This window comes from Eschrichtius robustus, chromosome 3 (genome assembly GCF_028021215.1).
Source record: "Eschrichtius robustus isolate mEscRob2 chromosome 3, mEscRob2.pri, whole genome shotgun sequence".
Lineage (NCBI taxonomy): Eukaryota > Metazoa > Chordata > Mammalia > Artiodactyla > Eschrichtiidae > Eschrichtius > Eschrichtius robustus.
In genome coordinates, this window is record NC_090826.1 from 114,743,252 (window position 1) to 114,766,067 (window position 22,816).

The following is a 22,816-nucleotide window of genomic DNA, read 5'->3' on the forward strand; positions in this document are numbered from 1 at the left end:
AGCTACAGTAATCAAGACATTATGGTACTGGCACAAAAACAGAAATATAGGTCAATGGAAAAAGGTAGAAAGCCCAGAGATAAACCCACACACATATGGACACCTTATCTTTGATAAAGGAGGCAAAAATATACAATGGAGAAAAGACAGCCTCTTCAATAAGTGGTGCTGGGAAAACTGGACAGCTACATGTAAAAAAATGAAATTAGAACACTCCCTAACACCATACACAAAAATAAACTCAAAATGGATTAAAGACCTAAATGTAAGGCCAGACACTATAGAAGTCTTAGAGGAAAACATAGGCAGAACACTCTATGACGTAAATCACAGCAAGATCCTTTTTGACCCACCTCCTAGAGAAATGGAAATAAAAACAAAAGTAAACAAATGGGACCTAATGAAACTTCAAAGCTTTTGCACAGCAAAGGAAACCATAAACAAGACGAAAAGACTACCCTCAGAATCAGAGAAAATATTTGCAAATGAAGCAACTGACAAAGGATCAATCTCCAAAATTTACAAGCAGCTCATGCAGCTCAATATCAAAAAAACAAACAACCCAATCCAAAAATGGGCAGAAGACCTAAATAGACATTTCTCCAGAGAAGATATACAGATTGCCAACAAACATATGAAAGGATGCTCAACATCACTAATCATTAGAGCAATGCAAATCAAAACTACAATGAGGTATCACCTCACACCAATCAGAATGGCCATCATCAAAAAATCTACAAACAATAAATTCTGGAGAGGGTGTGGAGAAAAGGGAACCCTCTTGCACTGTTGGTGGGAATGTAAATTGATACAGCCACTATGGAGAACAGTATGGAGGTTCCTTAAAAAACTAAACATAGAACTACCATATGACCCAGCAATCCCACTACTGGGCATATACCCTGAGAAAACCATAATTCAAAAAGAGTCATGTACCACAATGTTCACTGCAGCTCTATTTACAATAGCGAGGACATGGAAGCAACCTAAGTGTCCATTGACAGATGAATGGATAAAGAAGATGTGGCACATATATACAATGCAATATCAGTCAGCCATAAGAAGAAACGAAATTGAGTTATCTGTAGTGAGGTGGATGGACCTAGAGTCTTTCATACAGAGTGAAATAAGTCAGAAAGAGTAAAACAAATACCATATGCTAACACATACATATGGAAACTAAAAAAAAAAAAAGGTTCTGAAGAACCTCGGGGCAGGACAGGGATAAAGATGCAGATGTAGAGAATGGACTTGAGGACACGGGGAGGAGGAAGGGTAAGCTGGGACAAAGTGAGAGAGTGGCATTGACATATATACACTACCAAATGTAAAATAGCTAGTGGGAAGCAGCCACTTAGCACAGGGAGATCAGCTCAGTGTTTTGTGTCCAACTCGAGGGGTGGGTTAGGGAGGGTGGGAGGGAGACGCAAGAGGGAAGGGATATGGAGATATATGTATACGTAGAGCTGATTCACTTTGTTATAAAGCAGAAACTAACACACCATTGTAAAGCAATTATACTCCAATAAAGATGTTAAAAAAAAGTAAAAAACTAAACAAAACCAAACAAAACCTTATGTAAAGCAGTGTCTGCTTACAAGTAAATGAGTATCTTAATGTACCCATTGTTTTTTAATGCATTCTGTTGGGAATGGAAAAAAAAATCATTTTTAAACAATCTTGGGACTTATCTAAACTTTTATTTTTTCCCAGCTAGACCAGTTAAATAAATGATCCATACATACATTGGTATGTAAAAAAAAATCCTTCGCCCATTTAAAAAAATTGTATTGTTTGTCTTTTTGTTGTTGAGTTGTAAGAGTTCTTTATATATTCTGGATACCAGATCCTTATCAGACATATGATTTTGCAAACATTTTCTCCTATTCTGCAGAATGTCTTTTCATATTTTTAATAATATATTTTGATGCACCAAAGTATTTAATTTTGATGAAGTCCACTTTATCTATTTTTCTTTTGTTGTTCATGCATTTGATGTCAAATCTAAGAATCCTTTGCCAAATCTGAGGTTATGAAGATTTACCCTAATGTTTCTTCTAATAGTTTTATAGTTTCAATGGGTTGTTGACCCATTTTGAGTTCATTTTTGTATATGATATTAGTAGGGGTACAACTTTATTGTTTTGCATGTGTTATCCAGTTATCCCAGTACCGTTTGTTGAAAAGGCTATTCTTTCCCCTCATTGAATGATCTTGACATCCTCACTGAAGATCAATTGGCAATAGATGTTTGGGTTTATTTAGGGACTCTTAATTCTATTCCACTGGTCTATAGATCTATCCTTATGTCAGTAGCATACTGTTTTGATTACTGTAGTTTTGTAGCAAGTTTTCAAATTGGGAAACATTTGTTCTCCATATGAATTTGAAGGCCATCTTTTCCATTCCTGAAAAAAAAAAGTTATTGGGGGCTTCCCTGGTGGGGCAGTGGTTAAGAATCTGCCTGCCAATGCAGGGGACATGGGTTCGAGCCCTGGTCCGGGAAGATCCCACATGCTGCGGAGCAACTAAGCCCGTGCGCCACAACTACTGAGCCTGCGCTCCAGAGCCCGCGAGCCACAACTACTGAGCCCATGTGCTGCAACTACTGAAGCCCGCACGCCTAGAGCCCGTGCTCAACAACAAGAGAAGCCACCGCAATGAGAAGCCCATGCACCACAACGAAGAGTAGCCCCCGCTCGCCGCAACTCCGAGAAAGCCCTCATGCAGCAACAAAGATCCAATGCAGCAATAAAAAAAAAAAAAAAAGGTTATTGGAATTTGGTAGGCATTACATTGAACCTGTAGATTTATTTGGGGAGTATTGCCATCTTAACAATATTGTCTTATATTCCATGAACATGGGAAGTCTTTCATCCATTTAGGTATTCTTTAATTTATGTCAACTCTATTTTGTAGTTTTCAGTGTGCAAGTCTTTCACCTTCTCGACTAAATTTATTCCTACCTATTTTTTTCCAGTGCTATCATAAGTGGAACTGTTTTCCTAATGTCCATTTCAGAGTTCTAATTGCTGGTGTATAGAAACAAGATAGATTTTTGTGTGTTGGTTTTTTACCCTACAACTGTGTTGAAGTTATTAGCTCTAGTATTTTGTGTGTGTGTGGATTCTATAGGATTTTCTATGTATAGAATCATGTCATCTGCAAATAGATATAGTTTTACTTCTTCCTTTCCAATTTGAATGCCTTTCATTTCTTTTTCTTGCCCCATTGCTCTGGCTAGGAATTCCTGTACGATGTTGAATAGCACTGGTGAAAGCAAGCAACCTTTTCTTGTTCATGATCTTCAACAGAAAGCTTTCAGTCTTTCACCATTGGATATGATGTTCACTGTGGGTTTTTCATAAATGCCCTTTGTCATGTTAGGGAAGTTCCCTTCTATTCCTATTTTGCTGAGAGTTTTTGTCATGAAAGAGTGTTAAATTTTATCAAATGTTATTTCTGCATCTATTAAGATGATCATGTATTTTTTTTTCTTCATCCATCAGTATGATGTGTTACACTGGCTGATTTTCTTATGTTAAACCACCATTGCATTCCTGGGATTAATCCCACTTGTAATGGTGTATGTAATCCTTTTAATGTGCTATTGGATTCTATTTGCTAGTATTTTGTTGTGGATTTTGCATGTATATCCATCTTCATTGGTCTATATTTTTTGTGATATCTTTGTCTGGCTTTGGTATCATGGTACTGCTGGCTTCATAGAATGTATTGAATGTAATACAACATATAGAATGTAATGTACAACAGGGTAACTATAGTTAACACAACTTTATGGTATATTTAAAAGTTGTTAAGAGAGTAGATCCTAACAGTTCTCATCACAAGGAAAAAAAACATTTTTTGTATCTATATGAGATGACAGATGTTACCTAAACTTATTGTGGTAATCATTTCATAATATATGTAAGTCAAGTCTCTGTGTTGTACACCTTAAACTTATACAGTGCTGTATGTCAATTATACCTCAATAAAACTGAAAAAAAAAAGAATGCATTGGGAATTTCCTGGCAGTCCAGTGGGACTCCGGGCTTTCACTGCCAAGGGCCTGGGTTCAAACCCTGGTTGGGGAACTAAGATCCCACAAGCCATGTGGCGTGGCCAAAAACAAAAACAAAAAGAATGTATTGAGAAGTGTTCCCCCCTCTTCTTTTATTTTTTGAAAGAGTTTAAGTCGGATTGGTTTAATTTTTCTTTAAATGTTTAGTAAAATTCAGCAGTGAAGCCATCCAGTTCTGAACTTGTCTCTTTGGGGAAGTTTTTGATTACTGATTCAATTCCTTGTTATATGTCTGTTGAGATTTTCTATTTCTTCTTTAGACAATTTTGATAATTTATGTATTTCTAGGAGTTTGTCCTTTTCACATAGATTATTTAATTGGTTAGCATAAATTCTTCATGAGATTCTCTTATAATCTTTGTAATTTTTATAAGGTCAGTAATACCTCAGCTTTAATATTTGACCTTAGTTATACTACAATCTTCTCACTTTTTTTCTTAGTCAGATTAGGTAGAAGTTTGTCAATTTTGTTTGATCTTTTCGAAAAACTAACTTGTGGTTTCACTGATTTCACTGATTCTATTATTTTTCTACTTTCTATTTCATTTATTTCTGCACTAATCTTCATTATCTCCTGCCTTCTTCTGGTTTTGGGTTTAGTTTGCTCTTCTTTTTATAGTTCCTTAAGGTATAAATTTAGGTTGTTGATTTGAGATCTTTTTTATTTTTTAATGTAGGCATTTATAACCATAAAGTAATCTCTGAGCAGTACTTTTAATACATTTATACATTTTTGTATGTTTTGTTTCATTTTCATTCATCACAAAATATTTTCTAATTTCTTTTGTGATTTCTTCTTTGGTCCATTGATTGCATAAGAGTATGTTGTTTAATTTCCATGTAATTACAAATTCTCCAGCTTTCTTTTGGTTACTGATTTCTACCTTCATTCCATTGAGGTCCAAGAAGATAGTTTCTATAATTCTGAAGTTTTAAAATTTATGGAGAATTGTTTTATGGCCTAACATGGTTTATCTTAGAGAATGTCCATGTGTAATTGAGAAAAATGTGCATTCTGCTGTTGCTGGGTAGAGTGTTCTGTATATGTATTTTAGATCTAGTTGGTTTATAGTATTGCCCAAGTTCTCTATGACTTACTGATTTTCGGTTTAGATGTTTTATCTGTTATTGAAAATAATGCATTGGAGTCTTCAATTATTATTGTAGAACTGTCTATTTTTCCCTTCAATTCTGTCAGTATTTGTTTCAAAACTGCAGGCTCTGTTGTTTGACATGTGTATTGCATACTTATTATATCTTCTTGATGAATTGACCCTTTATCAGTAAAAAATGTCCCACTTTGTCTCATAACATTTTTTTTTTTACTTAAAATCTATTTTTATGATATCAGAATAGTCACCCCAGCTCTCTTTTCATTATGACTTATGTGGATCTTTTTCTATTCTTTCCCTTTCAACATATCTGTGTCTTTAGGTCTACAGTGAGTCAGGGCAGTTTATTTTTTTTAACTTTATTAAGCTTTTGAATAGCCAGTAAAGTCACAAGGCTCAAAATTTAAAAGGTATAGAACGATAAACTGTGAAAAGACTCTCATGCTTTCTTCCTTTTCCCTGTACCTTTTCAGAGATATTCTACCCATATGCATCCATGTGCATAGAAAACACATACATAATTCCCCTTCTTTTTTACACAAATGATAACATACTATGTAATCTTCTCTGAACAGTGCTTGTTTTCCTCCTTGATGATGTAGGTTAGTAATTATTTCATAACAGCACATAAAGAACTGACTTAGCCTTTTGCATAGTCACATAGAATTCTCCTGAATTATTATTGATCCTCTTTTTTTTTCTCAACTGATGAACATTTAAGTACCTTCCTCTTTTTTTGGCTTTTAATATATGAGTTATACTATTTTTCCTAATTTGTGACATTTTTTCTAACCATGGGTAGTCATTTTTGCCATGAGGAAATGTTAATTTTCATAAGGTTAATTCTATCAACATTTTCTGCTTACAGAGGTTTTTGATTTTGCCCTTGTCTTTGTCATGCTTAAGCCTTTCTTACTCCTGGTTATTAAATAAATCATCCCATGATTTTTTTTCATTTTGTATTTAAATCTTTTATGTGATGTATTTTTTATTGTGGTAAAAATATACATAACATAAAATTTACTATTTTAACCATTTTAAGTGTACAGTTCAGCGGCTTAAGTATATTCACAATATTGTGCAACTATCACTTATCTATTTCCAGAGGAAATTTCCAGATGCATGTAAACCTTTGGTCCCTGTGGAATTTATTTTGGTATGAGGTATGTGGTATGAATACAACCTTTTTTTTCTCTGATGGCTAGCCAGTTGTCTCAAAATAATTTATTGTGTCTTTTCTGGACTTATCCCGTCTATTCATGTGCTGATATTCTGCTGTTTTATGATGTGTTTTAATGTCTGGTAAACCTATTCCCTCGATTATGCTTATGTTTTAGAATGTTTCTGAATGCTCTTGCCTCATAATTTTCCATATAAACAATCTGGATTCAAAAAAAAACTTTGTTGGTAATTTTTTCACTAGGATCACATTTAATTTATAGATTAATTTCAGGATAACTGATTTCCTTACAATTTAATTTTCCTATTGGGTAATATGCTGTATTTTTCTATTTGTTCAGGAATTATTTTGTGTTCGTCAATAGCATTTTATATTTTTGTCACATGTCTTTGACACATTTCTTGTTATGTTTATACATAGGCATTTTATTTTTCTGATGTCATGTCTTTCTGGTTATTAGTACTATGTAACATGTTCATTTATTTCTTTGTATTAATTTTGTATACAACTCTTTTCCTGAATTCTCCTATTATTTGTAATAATTTTTCTCTGGATTCTTTTGGATTTTTCAAGTAAAAAATTAAATCATCTATAAGTAATGATAATAGAACCCTTCTCTTTGAAATTTTATACCTCATTTCTTTCTCTGGTCTGTTGAAATAAATTTCTAGGCCCAAGACTAAGTCACTCCTGTCTGGATTGCCATGTCAGCAAACCCAAACTTAGATGACTTTTGTGCTCTTGTAAATGTTCCACTTGACCAGAAACTGCAATATCCAGTCAGCCAATCCCCAAACACTAGGCCAGTTCTGGGCTCCGTACTTATTTTCTTATTCCTTATTCATTATCTATTTTCCTCTTCCTTATTCCTTGTTCTTTATCCTATAAAAGCTTCCTGCCATCCACCCCATTTTACAGTCCTCTGGACCCTTGGAAATGGAGAATGCCCACTTCATGAAGTGTTAAATAAAGTTGGTTTGTGTCACCTAAGTTTCCTTTGTTAATCATATTTAACACAGGTCTAACTGTATTAACCAGTATGTCTAAAGCACTGTTAAATTGTAGTGGTGAAGGTAAAATCATCTGTACTATAAACATTGGTTATAAGTAATCTATGAAACTACCTGTGCCAATTTCTTTTTAAAGAATAGGTCTTAGACAATTTAACCTATTTTTAAAATCAGGTAATGTGTTATTATTATTTATTATATATATATTTGGTCTTTGTCCACTACTCCTGGGACAGAGCTCCTAAAGCCTTTGCAATTTCCTACATAAGCTCTCCAGGGGCATTATAGTATTTAATATTTTTCGCAGTTCCTGAAATAGCTCCAGAGCAATAAATGTGAAATGGGTATCTTTTGTTATTCATAACAAACCCCTTTGTACCACAGCTGAAATTTATGTTCATAAGATGACTTTGGAAAGCTCCTTAGGATGGGAGCTGGTTGTCAGGGGAACCAACCTTGTTGGCAGGTTGGAACTTTCAGTCCCACACTCTGTCATCCTGACAGTGGAGAAGGGCTAGCAACTGAGTTTAATCACCAGTGGCCAATGATTTAATCAATTCTGCCTGTGTAATGAAGTCTCCATAAAAACCCAAAAGGATGGGGTTAGGAGAGCTTCTGGGTTGGTGGACACAAGTAGGTGCTCGGAGGGTGGCACACCTGGAGAAGGCGTGCAAACTCTGCCCCCCTCCCTACATACCTGGCCCTATGCATCTTGCCCATCTGGCTGTTAATGGGTTACATTTTTTAAATAATAAACCAGTGATCTACTATAAACTGATCTCCCGTTGTTCTGTGAACTGCTCTAGCAAATTAACCAAACCTGACAAGAAGGTCACGGGAACCTCTGATTTATAGCCAGTCTGTACGAAGCACAGCTAACAACCTGGACTTTTAACCAGTGTCTGAAGTTGGGGGAGAATAAGGGACTGAACCCTTAACCTGTGGGGTCTGACACAAGCTGCAGGTAGATAGTGTTATAATTGTGTTAAATTATAGGACACCCAGATGGTATCTGGAAAATGAGCAAATTGCTTGGTGTGGGGAAAAGAACTCATACATCTAGTGTCAGAAATAGTGTGGTAGTAGTGGGAGAGTAGGGGAGAAACACCAGAGTCTGTTTCCATAGCAGGTAATTTACCTGTTTAGATTTTCTTTCTCTTTTGGACTCAGTATTGGTAAATTATATCTTTCTAGAAAATGATCCATTGCATCTCAGTTTTCAATATATTTGTATAAAGTTAAGCAAAATAGTTTTTTGTTTAACTTCCTTTGTATGTGTGGTTATTTCCTGCTTTTAATTTCTTCTTTTGGGTATTTAGATTTTCAAGGGACGGTTTTGAAAGACTGGAGACACTAGATCATGCTTGTGTGCTGGTGGCAGTGATTCAAGTATTTTACTCTCTTTCAGACAAAACACTCTAGAGTAAGAGACAGTTTGTGATCACAAAGCAATGTTTGGTTTTTTGAACAGGGAATTAAATTATTAAAGAGAAAGCAAATGGTCAGAGTTCAGGAAAAGGTAGGAATGAGGGAATTTCCAAAGACGGACAATTTAATGAAGAGACCTGCAGGAGCTCCATACAGCTGTGAAGCTTACATCTGTGTGTTGTTGCAAGCTTCCTGACTCCTGGGTTTTGGGTTTGTTTTTTTTTTTTTTTCTTGCTTGTTCTCTCTCTCTTTCATTTTTAAAGAAATTTATTAAGCTATTTCTCTTGGGCTACAGAAAAGATTCTTTACTATGAACAGGGAGATAAAGTTAACAATTTACAAGAAAACTGAGAAAAATCGCTAGAGAGAAACTGGTGCCACAATTTTTACAAGATCCCAGTTCCTGATTTCCAATTCTCTTCCTAGTGCACTTCTGGAACCCATTAGAACATACTGAAAAGGGACCAAATCCAAATATGACTGAAAGGCTGGGTAAGAGCAGTGTAAATAAGGTCATTTCCATTTCTCCTATATCAACACATCCTGTGTGCCCTGCCTTGAGGACACATGCAAATATACGTCCATACAATTTTTCCCTTGCAAATTTTTAAGGAACTGAAATTAAATATGATGATATGATACCATACCCTTTAAATGTCTTAAAATTATTATTTTAAATAAAGGACAAAACCTCACTAGTTCAATCAAGTTCAATTCTTAATAAAAATGAGTTAATCGTGAACCCAGCACTGCCTGAATCTGCTTTAATCCAAGATGCACTTAGAGGAAAAAGTTCTTGTTTTGTCACTGTTTAAGGAATGAAGAGAACATTGTGGCTAGAGCCACTGGCACCCATCCAGCTCCCTGCCCTCCCCTGTCATGTGGGACTCCATGCAGCCTGGTTATGACTGCTCTCGATCTGCTTATAATTCGGCATGGCTGATGCCTGCTTGGGCAAGGCAGGAACAGCTATATCTTCTATGGGGGACTTCCGGCCCTCAGTGGTTGTTAGGCAACTACAAGTGCACAAACAGAGAACAGATGGGCAGATAGCTTCCTGTGTACCCCTCACCACCCTGTCACCTACACAGCTCTCTGAGAATGTTGACAAGTGCTCTAATGGCAGAACAGTAGAAGTGCTCTGGGAGCACAGAGGAGCCAGCCTAGATGTAACTACATCTCAAGAAAACCCCCAGCAGATCTCCCTGAATTGCTCCCAGTGGACTCTATGATCCTAACCAGGAAATGATAGCACTGTTGAGTAGAAAAAGGAAAAGGAATTCAGATGGGGGAAGGCACTAAGGGAGCAGCTGTTTCCTTACTGAGAAATGTAAATGGGATAATTTTCCTAGAGGCTGGGGTATGAAGGGAGGGTCAGAAGTAGCGAGAGAAGAGTGATTTCTTTTAAATAGCAGAGGTTCCCCTATCCCTTAATTAAGAGGTCAGAGTTCTGTGTGTGGGAGGCGGGGGAGGGTTAGGACAGTGAGGGCAGTGCAGCCCGTGTCCACCTCTCTGCAGCCTGAGGAACAACAAGGTCCTGGAGCTGTTAGATGCCTAGTGATGCTTCTTAGTTCTGAGACCTCAGGCAAGTTAATTAGCCTCTGTGAGCCTTAGTTTCCTCAAATGCAAAACGAAGGTAGTGTCATCTACTTAATGGGGCTCATGTATAAAGCCAGATTTCCGACATATGTCACAGTGCCTGGTGTTTAGCAGGGGGTCTTCCATTGTGTTGACCCTTCCTGCCTCATTAGGAAACCCCACAGGAAGCATGTATTGTGTGAGGCTGAAATGAGATAATGTATGTAATATTCCTAGCATGGTAGAAATCCTATATGGTAGATGCTCAACACATATTTATTCTTGTCTTTCCTTCTAACCAAGTCCTTTTCATCTTCTCACTCACCCAGACAGCTCTGCCTACCTATAGCGGTCATTGTCACCACCTTCGTGTTGTAACTTGCCCATTGTAATTTACCCTCTTGTTTGGTTCCAATTTCTTCATTATTATAAGTAAACCAAAAGGAATGTCTTTGTGCATAAGATTCTTCTGCATGTAGGTTTTTTTTCTTTGGGGTAAATCCCAGAAGTGAAATTACCAAGGAAAAGGTATGAACATTTTAAATGTTTAAATGTTTCTGACACATAAGATGGACTACAGAGAAGCTTTATACTTATTTAAAAAGCTGACCATAATATATGAGAGCGCCTGTCACACTGTTCCGTTGTCATCAGAGTAGTCTCATTAAAGAAAAACACCTGTGTTAATTTGATAGGCAAAATATGATATCCAGTCTTCTTAATTTGCATTTGTTTGATTACCTGTGAAGACCATTCTCTTTCATGCTTATTTATCTTATCTATTTTTTCTTTATGCTTCATCTATTCATACTCTCTGCTCACTCATCAACAATGGTGGTAGTATTTCTCTTATTGATTGGTAAGGGGAAACTGACTTTTTTTAAAGGTTCTCACAATGTTCACCATGTGTAGGAGGTGGAGGTGGATGGGGAGTTTAGTAGAGTGTGCAGTCTCTGTGTTGCTGCAATGCCCTTGATTCCCGGAGGAAAACCTTTTCTCTTTTATAAACTGTTGGATCATGATAAAACTGTCAATTATAAAACAAGGAAACAACAATTTTTTGTGTCTTTTACAGTGTCTATTTGCAAATCTTTCACCAAGATAGAAAAGTACCACATTACGTACATGAGTACTCTGCGTCCCTATGTCAGACGTTGCTCTGACATAGGGATGCATGTGTTCTGTTTCATTTAATCTCCCAAATGACACCTCAAGTTAGGTGTTATTCTATCCATTTTACACGTGAGGAAGTTGAAGCTCAGAAAGGTAAAGCCACTTGTCCCAGGGTATATACGTTTGTCCAAGATTTTATGGCCAATATGTGGCAGGACCAGAATCTGTGACCCAGTGGGTCTGACTGCAGAGCTCAGCCCTTCTTTGCAAAGGCAGGGGGGCAGCTCACAAGTCACACACAAGGCAGCACCTGCAGCATTACCCCCGCCCCCCCAGGAAGAGTTGGAAACAACTGTAACCACACATAAAGGTCACCGGCAGATGAGAGGCTGGGGTCCCACTTCCCCTGCCTCCCCACCTCTGCGAATGGTGCCACAGCTCAGCTGTCCCTGAAAGATGGGGCAATGGCAAGCTGTGCCGGCCCCTCACCCCACGTGCCCTCCCCAGCCTGGGAGGAGAGGAAGGAAGCAGGCTGGGGGATGGGTAGGGGCTGGAGAGAAGGGCCTCAGATTGTGGAGGTTTCTCTGCCAAACAGGAAGCTGGAAAATGAGACACTGCTCTAACCATTTCAGCAGCGGCAGCCCAGTAAAGCTGGGCAAATATCTGCCTTCTGAGGTAAAGGTTTGACGGTGATTTTCCCATCCTGAGGAACTTGCAGTCATCTCGGAAAGGCCCTAGTCCCTCTTTCCTCCCCCCTCAACCCTCAAAGAAGCTGGAGGAACAGGATGTTGATACCATGCAAGCCCCAGCTGCCCAGCTGTCTCCCTCACACTTGTCTCCTCAGCCTCCTACCACAGCTGCGTCGTTCCAGGAGCAGCCCCCGCCGTCCTGTTACTCACCGAGAACGAGGCTGATTTGGAGCATCAGGGTCTGGGTGGGGAACCAGCGGCTGCATAAGCAGTCCATGACTGCCTGGTGACTGCGTTAGACCTGGGCTCCTCCTCTGCCCCGCTCCCCGCCCCTCCCGGCGCCCACTGTCCTCTCAAATCCTCTCAGCACAGCTAGAGCCTCTCCTTGCCTGATGAGTCAAAGGACAAAGTTTTAAAAGCAAGAGGTTTTTTTTTTCTGATGAGAATAATCCATGTAATAATTTATGTAAGAATGTAATAATAATCCATATAAAATTTGGAAAACAGAGAAAATTGTACAGAAGAATAAAAAATCACTTATCACACCTCACAAATCTAACCATCATAAACATTTTCCAGGTTATTGAGATATTATTGACACATAACGTATGTAAGTTTAAAGTGCACGACATGATGATTTGATACATGTGTGTATTGCAAAATGATTACCACAATGAAGATAGTTAACATCTCCCTGCCCTCACACAGTGACTCTGTGTGTGTGTGATAGTAACATTTAGGATCTATTCTCTTGACAAGTTTCAAGTATGTAATACAGTATTGTTAATTATAGTCACCTTGCTGTGTAATAGATCCCCAGAATTTATTCATCCTATCACCCAAAGTTTGTACTTTTTGACCAACGTCTCCCCAACTCCCAGCCCTGGAAATGACCATTCTACTCTCTATTTCTGTGAGTTCAGCTTTTTCAGATCCTATGTATAAGTGAGATGATGCAGTACTTGCCTTTCTCTGCCTGACTTATTTGCCCTAATGTGTGGCCCTCACGGTCCATCCATGTCGTCACAAAAGGCAAAACTTCCTTCTTTTTATGGCAGAATATTTTCTTTATCCATTCATCCACTGATGGACACTTAGGTGTTTCCATGTCTTGACTGAAATGAACACGGAGTGGGGTGGGGTGCGGGGTCAGATATGTCTTTGAGATCCTGATTTCACTTCCTTCAGAGGTATACCCAGAAGTGGAATTGCTGGATCATATAGTAGTTCTATTTTAAATATTTTGAGGAACGCTGTACTGGTTTCCATAGCGGCTGTACCAATTTACATCCTCACTAGCAGCGGACAAGGGTTTCCTTTCCCCCACGGCCTCACCAATACTTGTCTCTTGTCTTTTTGACAACAGCCATTCTAACAGGTGTGAGATGATATCTCATTGTAATTTTGATTACATTACCCTGATGATTAAGGATGTTGAGCATCTTTCATGTACCTGTTGGCCATTTGTATGTCTTCTTTAGAAAATGTCTATTCAGTTCCTCTGTCCATTTTTTAATTGATCATAAGCACTCTTGTATAGTTCCTCTGGGTATGTTTTTCTGTGCATTTTAAAATAAAATGAAAAAAAAGGTTAACTTTTTAGATAAGGTAGTGGCCTTCAAAGTGTGCTCCACTGAAGTATAAGAAGAATGTCCACATATTTTTTTAAGATAAGAAAAAAAGTCCCACTCATAACGTGTAATAAAATTTCCCTGGCACCCTGTCTTGGTCTGTTTGTCAGTCGCGTGTGAATAAGTTACCCCAAGAGAAAGTGTGGAGTCCCAAGACCAAGGTTGAGAGTGGCACTCTCATTTGTTGGGTCAGTTTCAGATGATCGCTCTCTAGACGGCATGGGCATCACTGAATTAACCAGCACAGAGTGGTCAAGTTGTTTAAAACGTTCTCCTGACATTTGTGGACTGGAGAGAACACATGTAAGGCAAAGAACAAGAAAAAGACAGAGCTGACCCTCTCCTACACCTGATTAAGTTCTTTGTCAGCACATTTATGAGGCAAAACTGATGACCCAATTAAACTGGACAAGAAACTCACCCCAAATTCAAAGTTGTTTAGGTCACCATGATTAGATCTCTCTTACTAGCTGCCTAGTGTATTCCTAACAGACACAAATGTTTGTTGTCACATTGCTTTAAAATAGAAGAATAATGTAAATAGTCTAAATGTCCCTAGCTTTAATTTTTGAATTAAAAATTCAAACTCACAAAAAATCAAGAATACGCTATGAAATATGGATTTGCCTCCACTACTGTTAATGATAAACCTTACTCTAAATGCATATTGAGCCTTGAGGTATTAGCTAATGTTGTATGAACCATCATGAACAGTCAGTATTAAAATACTGTTTATTTCATGGATATGGATATCTCATATTTTTATAGATTTTAATTTTTGGTGTCTGATTTTAAAAATGCAGTTCACAATTAAGAAATATACATGTGGTGGGATTGCCTGCTTAAAAGCTTTTAACTTATTTTTCACAACCCTGCCGTAAAGTTTGTAGACCACGATATAGACTCTATTTCTTTTTTCTTTTTTTTGGCTACACCGTGTGGCACGCAGAACTTCCCTGCCCAGGTATTGAACTGTGCTCCCTGCATGGAAGCACAGAGTCTTAACCACTGGACCACCAGGGAAGTCCCTAGACTCTAGTTCTTTACCTTCTCTACTTTCTAATGATTTTGATGATAAACATCCTGTTTTCAATTTTGCTAGTGGTTTTCTATAAATGAATAAAAATGAGTTTGAACCTATTTTTCCTCTTATCATCAATGATATGCATAGAATGCTATTTCCTTTCCCATGTTCAATGAAAATTGAGTATGTTTCCTCTCTTTCTCCCAATTCTTAGTTTTTTTGATATAACTTGGGGTTTTATATACAGTTTATATAGCTGTTGAATCTTGTTTACTTTATGTCTTCTTTTCCACAAATTAAAAAATATTTGCATTACAAGTTTGGTTCTCTAGCGGCTCGAGAGGAACGTGCTGAAGTGCAGCCAAGCTCAAGTTACTTTAAGAATAAAAGAGGTTCAATGTCAGTATTCTCATATACTGAGACTGGAATTCGATCTAGAAAGCCAGGAAAGTGGAAGCGAGGGGCATTTATACTGCTTACATTATTCCCTCTATTTTAAAGCAGTGTTACAGCAAACTTCTGTCTGTTAGAAATACATTTGACTGCTAGCGAGAGAGATCTAATCATGGTGAATAGTAATGGTAAATAATGGTAAATAAATTGTGGGCTTGTTTTTCTCCTGTGTTCAGGAAAAATCTGTAGGAAGCAGTGCAGAGCAGCAATGGTAATTCTATGAAGCATCAAATTCCCAGGCTTCTTATATTTTTCTATTCCTTGGTGTGTGGCTTCCATCCTTAAGGTCACAGAATGTCTGCTGGAACCCTAATCATCATGTCCAAGTTCCAGACACTAGAAAGAAGAAAAGAGGAGAAAGCTGAGAAGGTTTTTCCTCAAGTCCCATCCAATTACTTCTGCTTACATTTCATTGCCTTTCTCTGTCTTACAAAGGAGTCTGTGAAGTGTCAGTTTTTAGTTAGGCACATCACTACTACCAAATATATAGTTAGAAAAGATAATGAATAGGTAGGCAACTAGCTGTTTCATCCATAGCACCCTTAAACATGATTCTTTGAGCACTTATATGGCTTTGCTCCTGTTAAGATTTCTCCTTAGAAGTAGAATTTCGAGATCAAAATGCATTGTGCATTTACAGTACTGATACACTGTCAGATTTCTTCCCCAAAAGGCTGTGCATGTTTACATTCCCACAAACAGTGTATGAGAGTTCCCATTTTCCCATAGCCTTGCCAATACTGGCTATTATTATCTTGATTGTCAATTTGATATATGAAAAATGGTATCTTGTTTCACTTTTTATTTCCCTGATAACTGGTGAATTTGAGCATTTTTTACAAGTTAACTTATTGGCTTTTACAAATAGGGGTTTGTCCACAGAAAATACTCTTCCATCCATGCCATCTTTCACTCCCTCCTCCTAACTACCCAAAACAAGACTAGGCTTATAAAGAGTGTTCAGAACTAGGGATGTGTAGAAAGTTAATTGAGCCAGTACAGATAAGTTCTGCGACATGGCATCTGAAGGAGAAATTGAGTTTTCTTTCTGGACACAGTAAAATTCTAACGAGGAAGAAAAGGCCAAGGGAGATGTTTGCTAATCAGAGTCATGAGGTCTGGGTGAGGAGAGAGACAGAGAAGTGGTTATTTAGGATGTTCTGGGAAGCTGTTGATTCAATTCCCGTTCTTGGCTCATAATGAGGGTCTCTGTCTGGAGTTGCTCACGTGGTGGGAGGAGTGGCAATGTCTGAGAGGAGGAAGAATATCAGCTCAGTCCCTACCAAAGGCTTGGATGACTCACGGTGTTACAGACCCATCCAGCCTGAATAGGGAGACACTTTTGATCTCCTTTTGATCTTCCACCCAGCATAGAAACCCCACATGCACCATTGATTAATGACACCCTTGTCACTGAATAACCCAATGATACAGAGTTCATCTGGTCCAGCATCCCTTGGAATGAACATTTACATAACTCAGATGTCAACTTGATTAAACGTGGTCTGAGATTCACTTTTATACCCTTGAACTATCAAAAGCCCTCCTTGCTCTTCAGTAATATTTGACCTCTACATCCTCATAGCCTCCTCCCAGGGCCTTCTGCATTACTAAATCCCTCCTGATGTTTCAGATCTGCCCTATTTGCATTCCGCTGAAACTATCCACTTGAGCTAGTCATCTTATTGGCCTAATAACTTCACTGAACATCTGGAGGTTGTCATACAGGGAACTACACTCTTGTTGGCACTTCCCTCAATGTCTGTCTCCTTTCAAAGTCAGGTTCTCCCGACAAGTGACTCTTCCCTCAGAGGGGGTTCCAGCCTCTTCACTCCAATTGCTTGTCTCAAGTCTTCCTCATGCTGCTTTCCTCAACCCCTGGAATTTTGGTGAATAAAATTTTCTCCATCTCATTACATTTTTTCAGAAAAAATATTCATAGGTCCTTGCAAATTTTCTCCTACAAGTTGGGAAGGAGAAAACAAATCACAACATTTACTTGTGAGACTGAGCTCTTCCATCCTGTGTAATGTCACACTCCTTACTTTTTATAATGGTTGTGGAAGAACTCTTCTGTGGGTGCTTTTAATGATTTGGAACTTTATGGTCCTTTATGGATCTGGCCCTTTCCTTGGGTACATGAGATCATCAAATCTGGCTTTCTCTATCCAACCCAGGCACAGGTCCCACTGCATCATTAGGATGTTTTAGGGGGTTCATACTGGCAAATATGCAACTGTTGTTTGATCAAATCTGACAGCATTCAGGTTTAGAGATGATCTGCCACATATCCTGCCTGTTCAGAGTCAGGGACCAGCCTGGTATCTACTCACTGGAAGAGAGCATCTTTTGGTGGATGCCCTTCTTTTTACAAGAGGAGCAGAATACTTTATCTACCAAGGTGTTTCAGCTGTAGATCTAAAACTACACATCACTCTGATTCCCTTCATTTCTTGATCTTAATTTCTGGGCTCCCAGTGTAGGGTTTGCTTCTGGTGCAGTCTACAACAAAATACCACCTCCTGCCTTAGCTGAAACAAGTGGGTAGGATTTTCTGCCTCCCAGGATCCAGGCAGTGTTTCCATTTACCTGAATCTGCACCATATACACTAGGGCTGCTAGGTACTTAGGGCAGGTGGTCATATGTATGATAGTTCCTTGCCACCATCCCACACACATGAAAATTAATTAGTGGAGACTATATATGACAATGCTTCTTACACATTTGGTCTCTTACACAAGAGGTCTCTTCTGTGGCTAGAGGTGGAGGCCTCTTTATTCCCCTACCCAGAAGGTTGCTTTGCAGAAATCTAACTTTAGGGACTCAAGATACTTTCCACTGGTCTCTGGATCCCCTAAAGCTGAACCGATGTCTCCCATCCAACCCAGTCTTTTGGTATATTTGACAATATTGCCACCATCTCTTCTTCCTCTTCAAATTGCTTCACCCAGAACAATAATTTGGAGGCCCGTCTGGTGAAGTCCAGGCCTCGTCTGTAAGATTTCATTATAGGTTCTCCGGCAATGCCATGGTGTAGCAATCAACGCCCTCTTCACTTGTGTTGTCTCACTGAATAAATCTCTCTAACCTCAACACATGTGTAGAGGCCTCTTCTTCCTTTTGAGGCATGTGTGGTCAGAAACCTAACATGCAAGTCTCTCTGACTGTCGGCATTACCAAACACCTGTGAAAATCCTGTCAGGTATTGATTTCACGGAGAAAGAGACATTTGCAGCTTTAAACCCAGATATGGTATATAATACTAGATATTTCAAACTTTCTCTAATCTCTGTCAGTTCTCTGCCTCCAAAGCCACACTGTGGCATGCCTTCAGTCATAGGCACTGCACTTCTTGCTAATGTTTCTTATTTCTGGTAACAGCCTACCTGATGGCCGTTCCCTTAGCTGCAAGAGTCAGTCTTCAGGAAACTCTGTTCCATCAACTGAAACAAGTAGGAAGCCCATGTTAGCCCAGTGTTGGCCACAGACCTCCTTTCTCTTCCAGGAAAGTTTCTAGTTTCTTAAGGAACTGTGGTTCCATTGGGTTAACATTAACTTCCAGCTTCCAGCTTCCAGAGTAATTTGTTAGAATTTACTCATTCATTTATGCTCACAGGACAATATTGCAAGGTGGGAGAATCAAACAGATCTTATTTAACATTAACCATATGTAGACATATGCTGTGTGCATGTTCATTTGTCCTCTTGTCCCAGGTTCCACAAATGTTAGAGATGGTCTTGGCAGCAGGAATAGGTGCATTGGGATTGTAAGGGAACTGCTTATGCAATGTAATTTTGTCCTCAGGTCCTGCTTGAGCCTACTCTTGTATATGATAATGAAATGCTAGTGGACATGCCTGATTGTATGATTACATGGATTGAAAATCCATCCATCAAGTTAGGGATGGTCAGCTCAGGTTGCATGGTCATTTGTGGTGTCCCATGGTCAGGTATTAAGACTATGAGAATCTTAATATCAAGTCTAAAGCTGTATGAGAGGAGAGTTACTTTCCAAAGAAGATGTGGTTCTGCTTAATATCAGAGGACCCTCTCTTAGCTTTCTGCTGTCATGGTCTTCCACAGGCCCCAAAAAGTAATTAGATGGCTCAAGATCACTTCATACAGTGGTCAATGGCAGAGCTGCTTACATTGTAGCTTGTACCAGCTAGAGAATCCTCTTTCTCTGGGCCCATTCAAAGGTGGTTGCCTTATGGATTACTTGGTAAATGTACTAACATAGTACACCCAGTTGTAATGCATTTGCCTCCAAATACAAAAAGGCCTAGAAAGCACGGTGTCTCTTTCCTCATGACAGGGCATTAAGGTAAAACAAATTTGCTTTTAACTTTGAGGGGATATGCTGATATTCATAAAATTAACCACACACCATGCAAACACTAATCCAGAGAAAGCTATAATGGCTTTCCAAGCAATTATATCAGAGAAAATAGACTTCAGAGCAAAGAAAACTACCAGGGATAAAGAAGGATATTACATAATGATGAAGGGTCAATTCACCAAGAAGAGATAAGAATCTTAAATATGTATGCACCTAACAACAGAGCACCAAAATAAATGAAGCAAAAACTGACAGAACTGAAAGGAGAAATAGACAAATCCTCTATTACAATAAGGGACTGTTAAATTCCTCTCCCAGTAGTGGAACTGGTAGATAGAAAATCAGCAAGAATATAGAGGAAATGAACATGACCTTGAAAAAACTTGACCTAATTGATACTTATAGAGCATTCAACCCCAAAATAGCAGACTACACATTTTTTTTTCACATTTTTTTAAATAATTAAAAAAAAATTTATTTATTTAATTAATTTATTTTTGGCTGCATTGGGTCTTCGTTGCCGTGCGTGGGCTTTGTCTAGTTGCGGGGAGCAAGGGCTACTCTTCGTTGAGGCGCACAGGCTTCTCATTGCGGTGGCCTCTCTTGTTGCGGAGCACGGGTTCTAGGCACACGGGCTTCAGTAGTTGTGGTGCGTGGACTCAGTAGTTGTGGCACTCGGGCTCTAGATCGCAGGCTCAGTGGTTGTGGCGCAATGGGCTTAGTTACTCCGTGGCACGTGGGATCTTCCTGGACCAGGGCTCGAACCCATGTCCCCTGCATTGGCAGGTGGATTCTTAACCACTGCGCCACCAGGGAAGCTCCAGACTACACAGTTTTGTAGTGCACATGGAAAATTTATCAAAATATATCCTATCCTGGGTCATAAAACAAATCTCAACAAATTTAAAAGATTTGAAATAATATAAAGTATATTCTCTGACCATAACAGAATTAGAGTAGAATTTAATAACATAAAGATAACAGAAAAATCTCCTAACAGTTAGAAATTAAACAAAACACTTAATAATTCACAGGTCAAAGAAGAAGTCTTAAGAGAAATTAGAAAATACACAAATCAAATGAAAATGAAAATACAGATATCAACATTTGTTAGAGGAAGCTAAGGCAGTAATATAAAGACATACATTACAGAAAAAGAAATGTTTCAAATTAATAATTTAAGATTTTACCTTATGAATCTAGTAAACCAAGAGCAGAGTAAACCTGGAGCAAGCAGAAGGAAGGAAGGAAGAAAAATAGGAGCAGTGATCTATGAAATTAAAAGATCTAATAAAGCATATGTACACAAAAAAAACAATGATGCAGTTAATATCATGCGTAATGGTGGAAAACTGAATATTTCTCCCCTAATATTGGGAATAAGACAAGGATGGCCATTCTCACCACTCCTGTTCAACATTCTATTGTAAGTCCTAGTCAGTGCAATGACAAGAAAAAGAAATAAAATGGTATATACATTCGAAAGTGGGAAAAAGACCTGTCTTTATTATAGACATTATCTGTAAGTTTTTCTAAATAGAAAATCCCTGGGAATTTACACACACATACACACACACACACACACATACAGGTTCCTAGAGGTACTGAGCTTACCAAAGTTGCAGATATAAGAGCAATAGGGAGGAAAAATTACACTTCCTAAAGCCTGATTAATAAATTTGTATACCAGGTTGTGGGAAGTGCCTTGAGGTTCTTGAAGGGGATTTTCAGAGATGGAGATTAATCTAGTCAAGCTCTACAAAATGAATTAGAGGGTGGGGCAGGACACTAGTGCATAGAGCCCCATTAGGCTTTGTAGGTATTATCATGGCCTGTGTACTCACCTGCAGTACCTGATTCATCCCCCTTACCATTTGGTCTAAATCGAAAATATGAATCATACTTAATTCAACTTGAGGTTATTTCTCCCACGGATTTTGTGTAGTGTAGTTAATAATAATAATATCACCACCTGCTATAGTTAATGCATCTCAGTGTCCCCTGGAATGGTTCTTACCTGCTCCCTGCCTGCCAGCAAGGTTGAGTTTCTAGGACCCTGTAGGGAAAGGATCTTAGCTCAGTACAGTTACTGCACAATTCGGAGAGACAGCCCTGCTCCCCTTCCCATCTGGAAGATAATGATGTTCTCAAATACTTAGAATCCTCCTTTAAATTGCAATCTGCATGTTTTTGGAGTAGCCTTTGTTATAATTCACACACAACTGCATGACTGTATACTGGTGTGTGTGTGTGTGTGTATGTGTGTGTGTGCGTGTGTGTGTGTTTCTTTTCAGAAGCTGAGGTTTTAGTAATGATAAGCTTTGCGAGTTTCCTCTGATCTCTGAGAGTCTTAACTGCTACAGGTGGAGATTGCCGGCCAAGCTGGGCAAATTTAAAGGGAGTGACATATGAGACACGGTTTTGTCCTGTTTGAATTAATGATTTGGGCAAATAGGAGGCTGCTTTGTTTCTATGAGGCTAAAGATCGTAATAGGAAAAAGAAGGAGAGAGAATATGTTGTATGAGAAAAGATAACCTTACAATACTTTCCATAGGCCCAGGTAAACCAGCTGAAATTACTCTAGCCTTTCCCATGAAACAAAACACACATTTATTGCCAGATTACAGAGGTAATGATTGCTTCTGCTTTCATTTCCTGTGGGAAAAGAACAATCTATCCTCTTTCTCACCAAGTTTGATGTTATAAAAAAGGAACTTGGCACACTGCGATATAGAGTGATGAGAGAGCTCTGGAGGACATACAAGGAGCAGTCCTCTGGTCTGAAACCAGAGAGAGGGGTGAGGATGGGGGGGGGGCGGGCACTGTTCCAGACATTCAAAAAATGAGGGGGTGGGGTAGGAAGCTGAGAAAAAGTGTGATGGCTCGGGGAATTCTTCCTTGATTTCCTTAGCAATAAGGATAAGAAACAGTTAATATTTAATTATTGTTTTCTTACCTCTGAAGGTTATACCAGTAAAATAAAATCATTGCATGTGAGGTCCTTAGCACAGGACCTGACGTATGGCAGGCACGTAATCAACCACACTAGGGAGTGGGAGAGGAAGAAGCCAAGGAAAAGGTCCAAATTTCTGGAATGGGTCATTGGCTGAGAGTGGGAACCCAGCAATAGGATGGAAGTTGAAGACAATGAATGGGGCATTGGGCGTGTTGAA

At 38.7% G+C, this 22,816-nt stretch overlaps 1 protein-coding gene across 2 annotated transcripts in view; it reads right to left on the reverse strand.

Annotated features, from left to right (window-relative positions):
- LOC137761349 (CD48 antigen-like) overlaps positions 1–12,503 on the reverse strand; it is a 29,630-nt gene extending 17,127 nt beyond the window's left edge. For both annotated transcript variants that reach the window (XM_068538266.1, XM_068538265.1), the window contains exon 1: positions 12,405–12,503. In XM_068538266.1, the coding sequence (XP_068394367.1) occupies positions 12,405–12,471 (67 nt within the window). In that variant the 5' untranslated portion in view covers positions 12,472–12,503. The remainder of the gene's footprint in view (positions 1–12,404) is intronic.
- Positions 12,504–22,816: the final 10,313 nt, after the last annotated feature.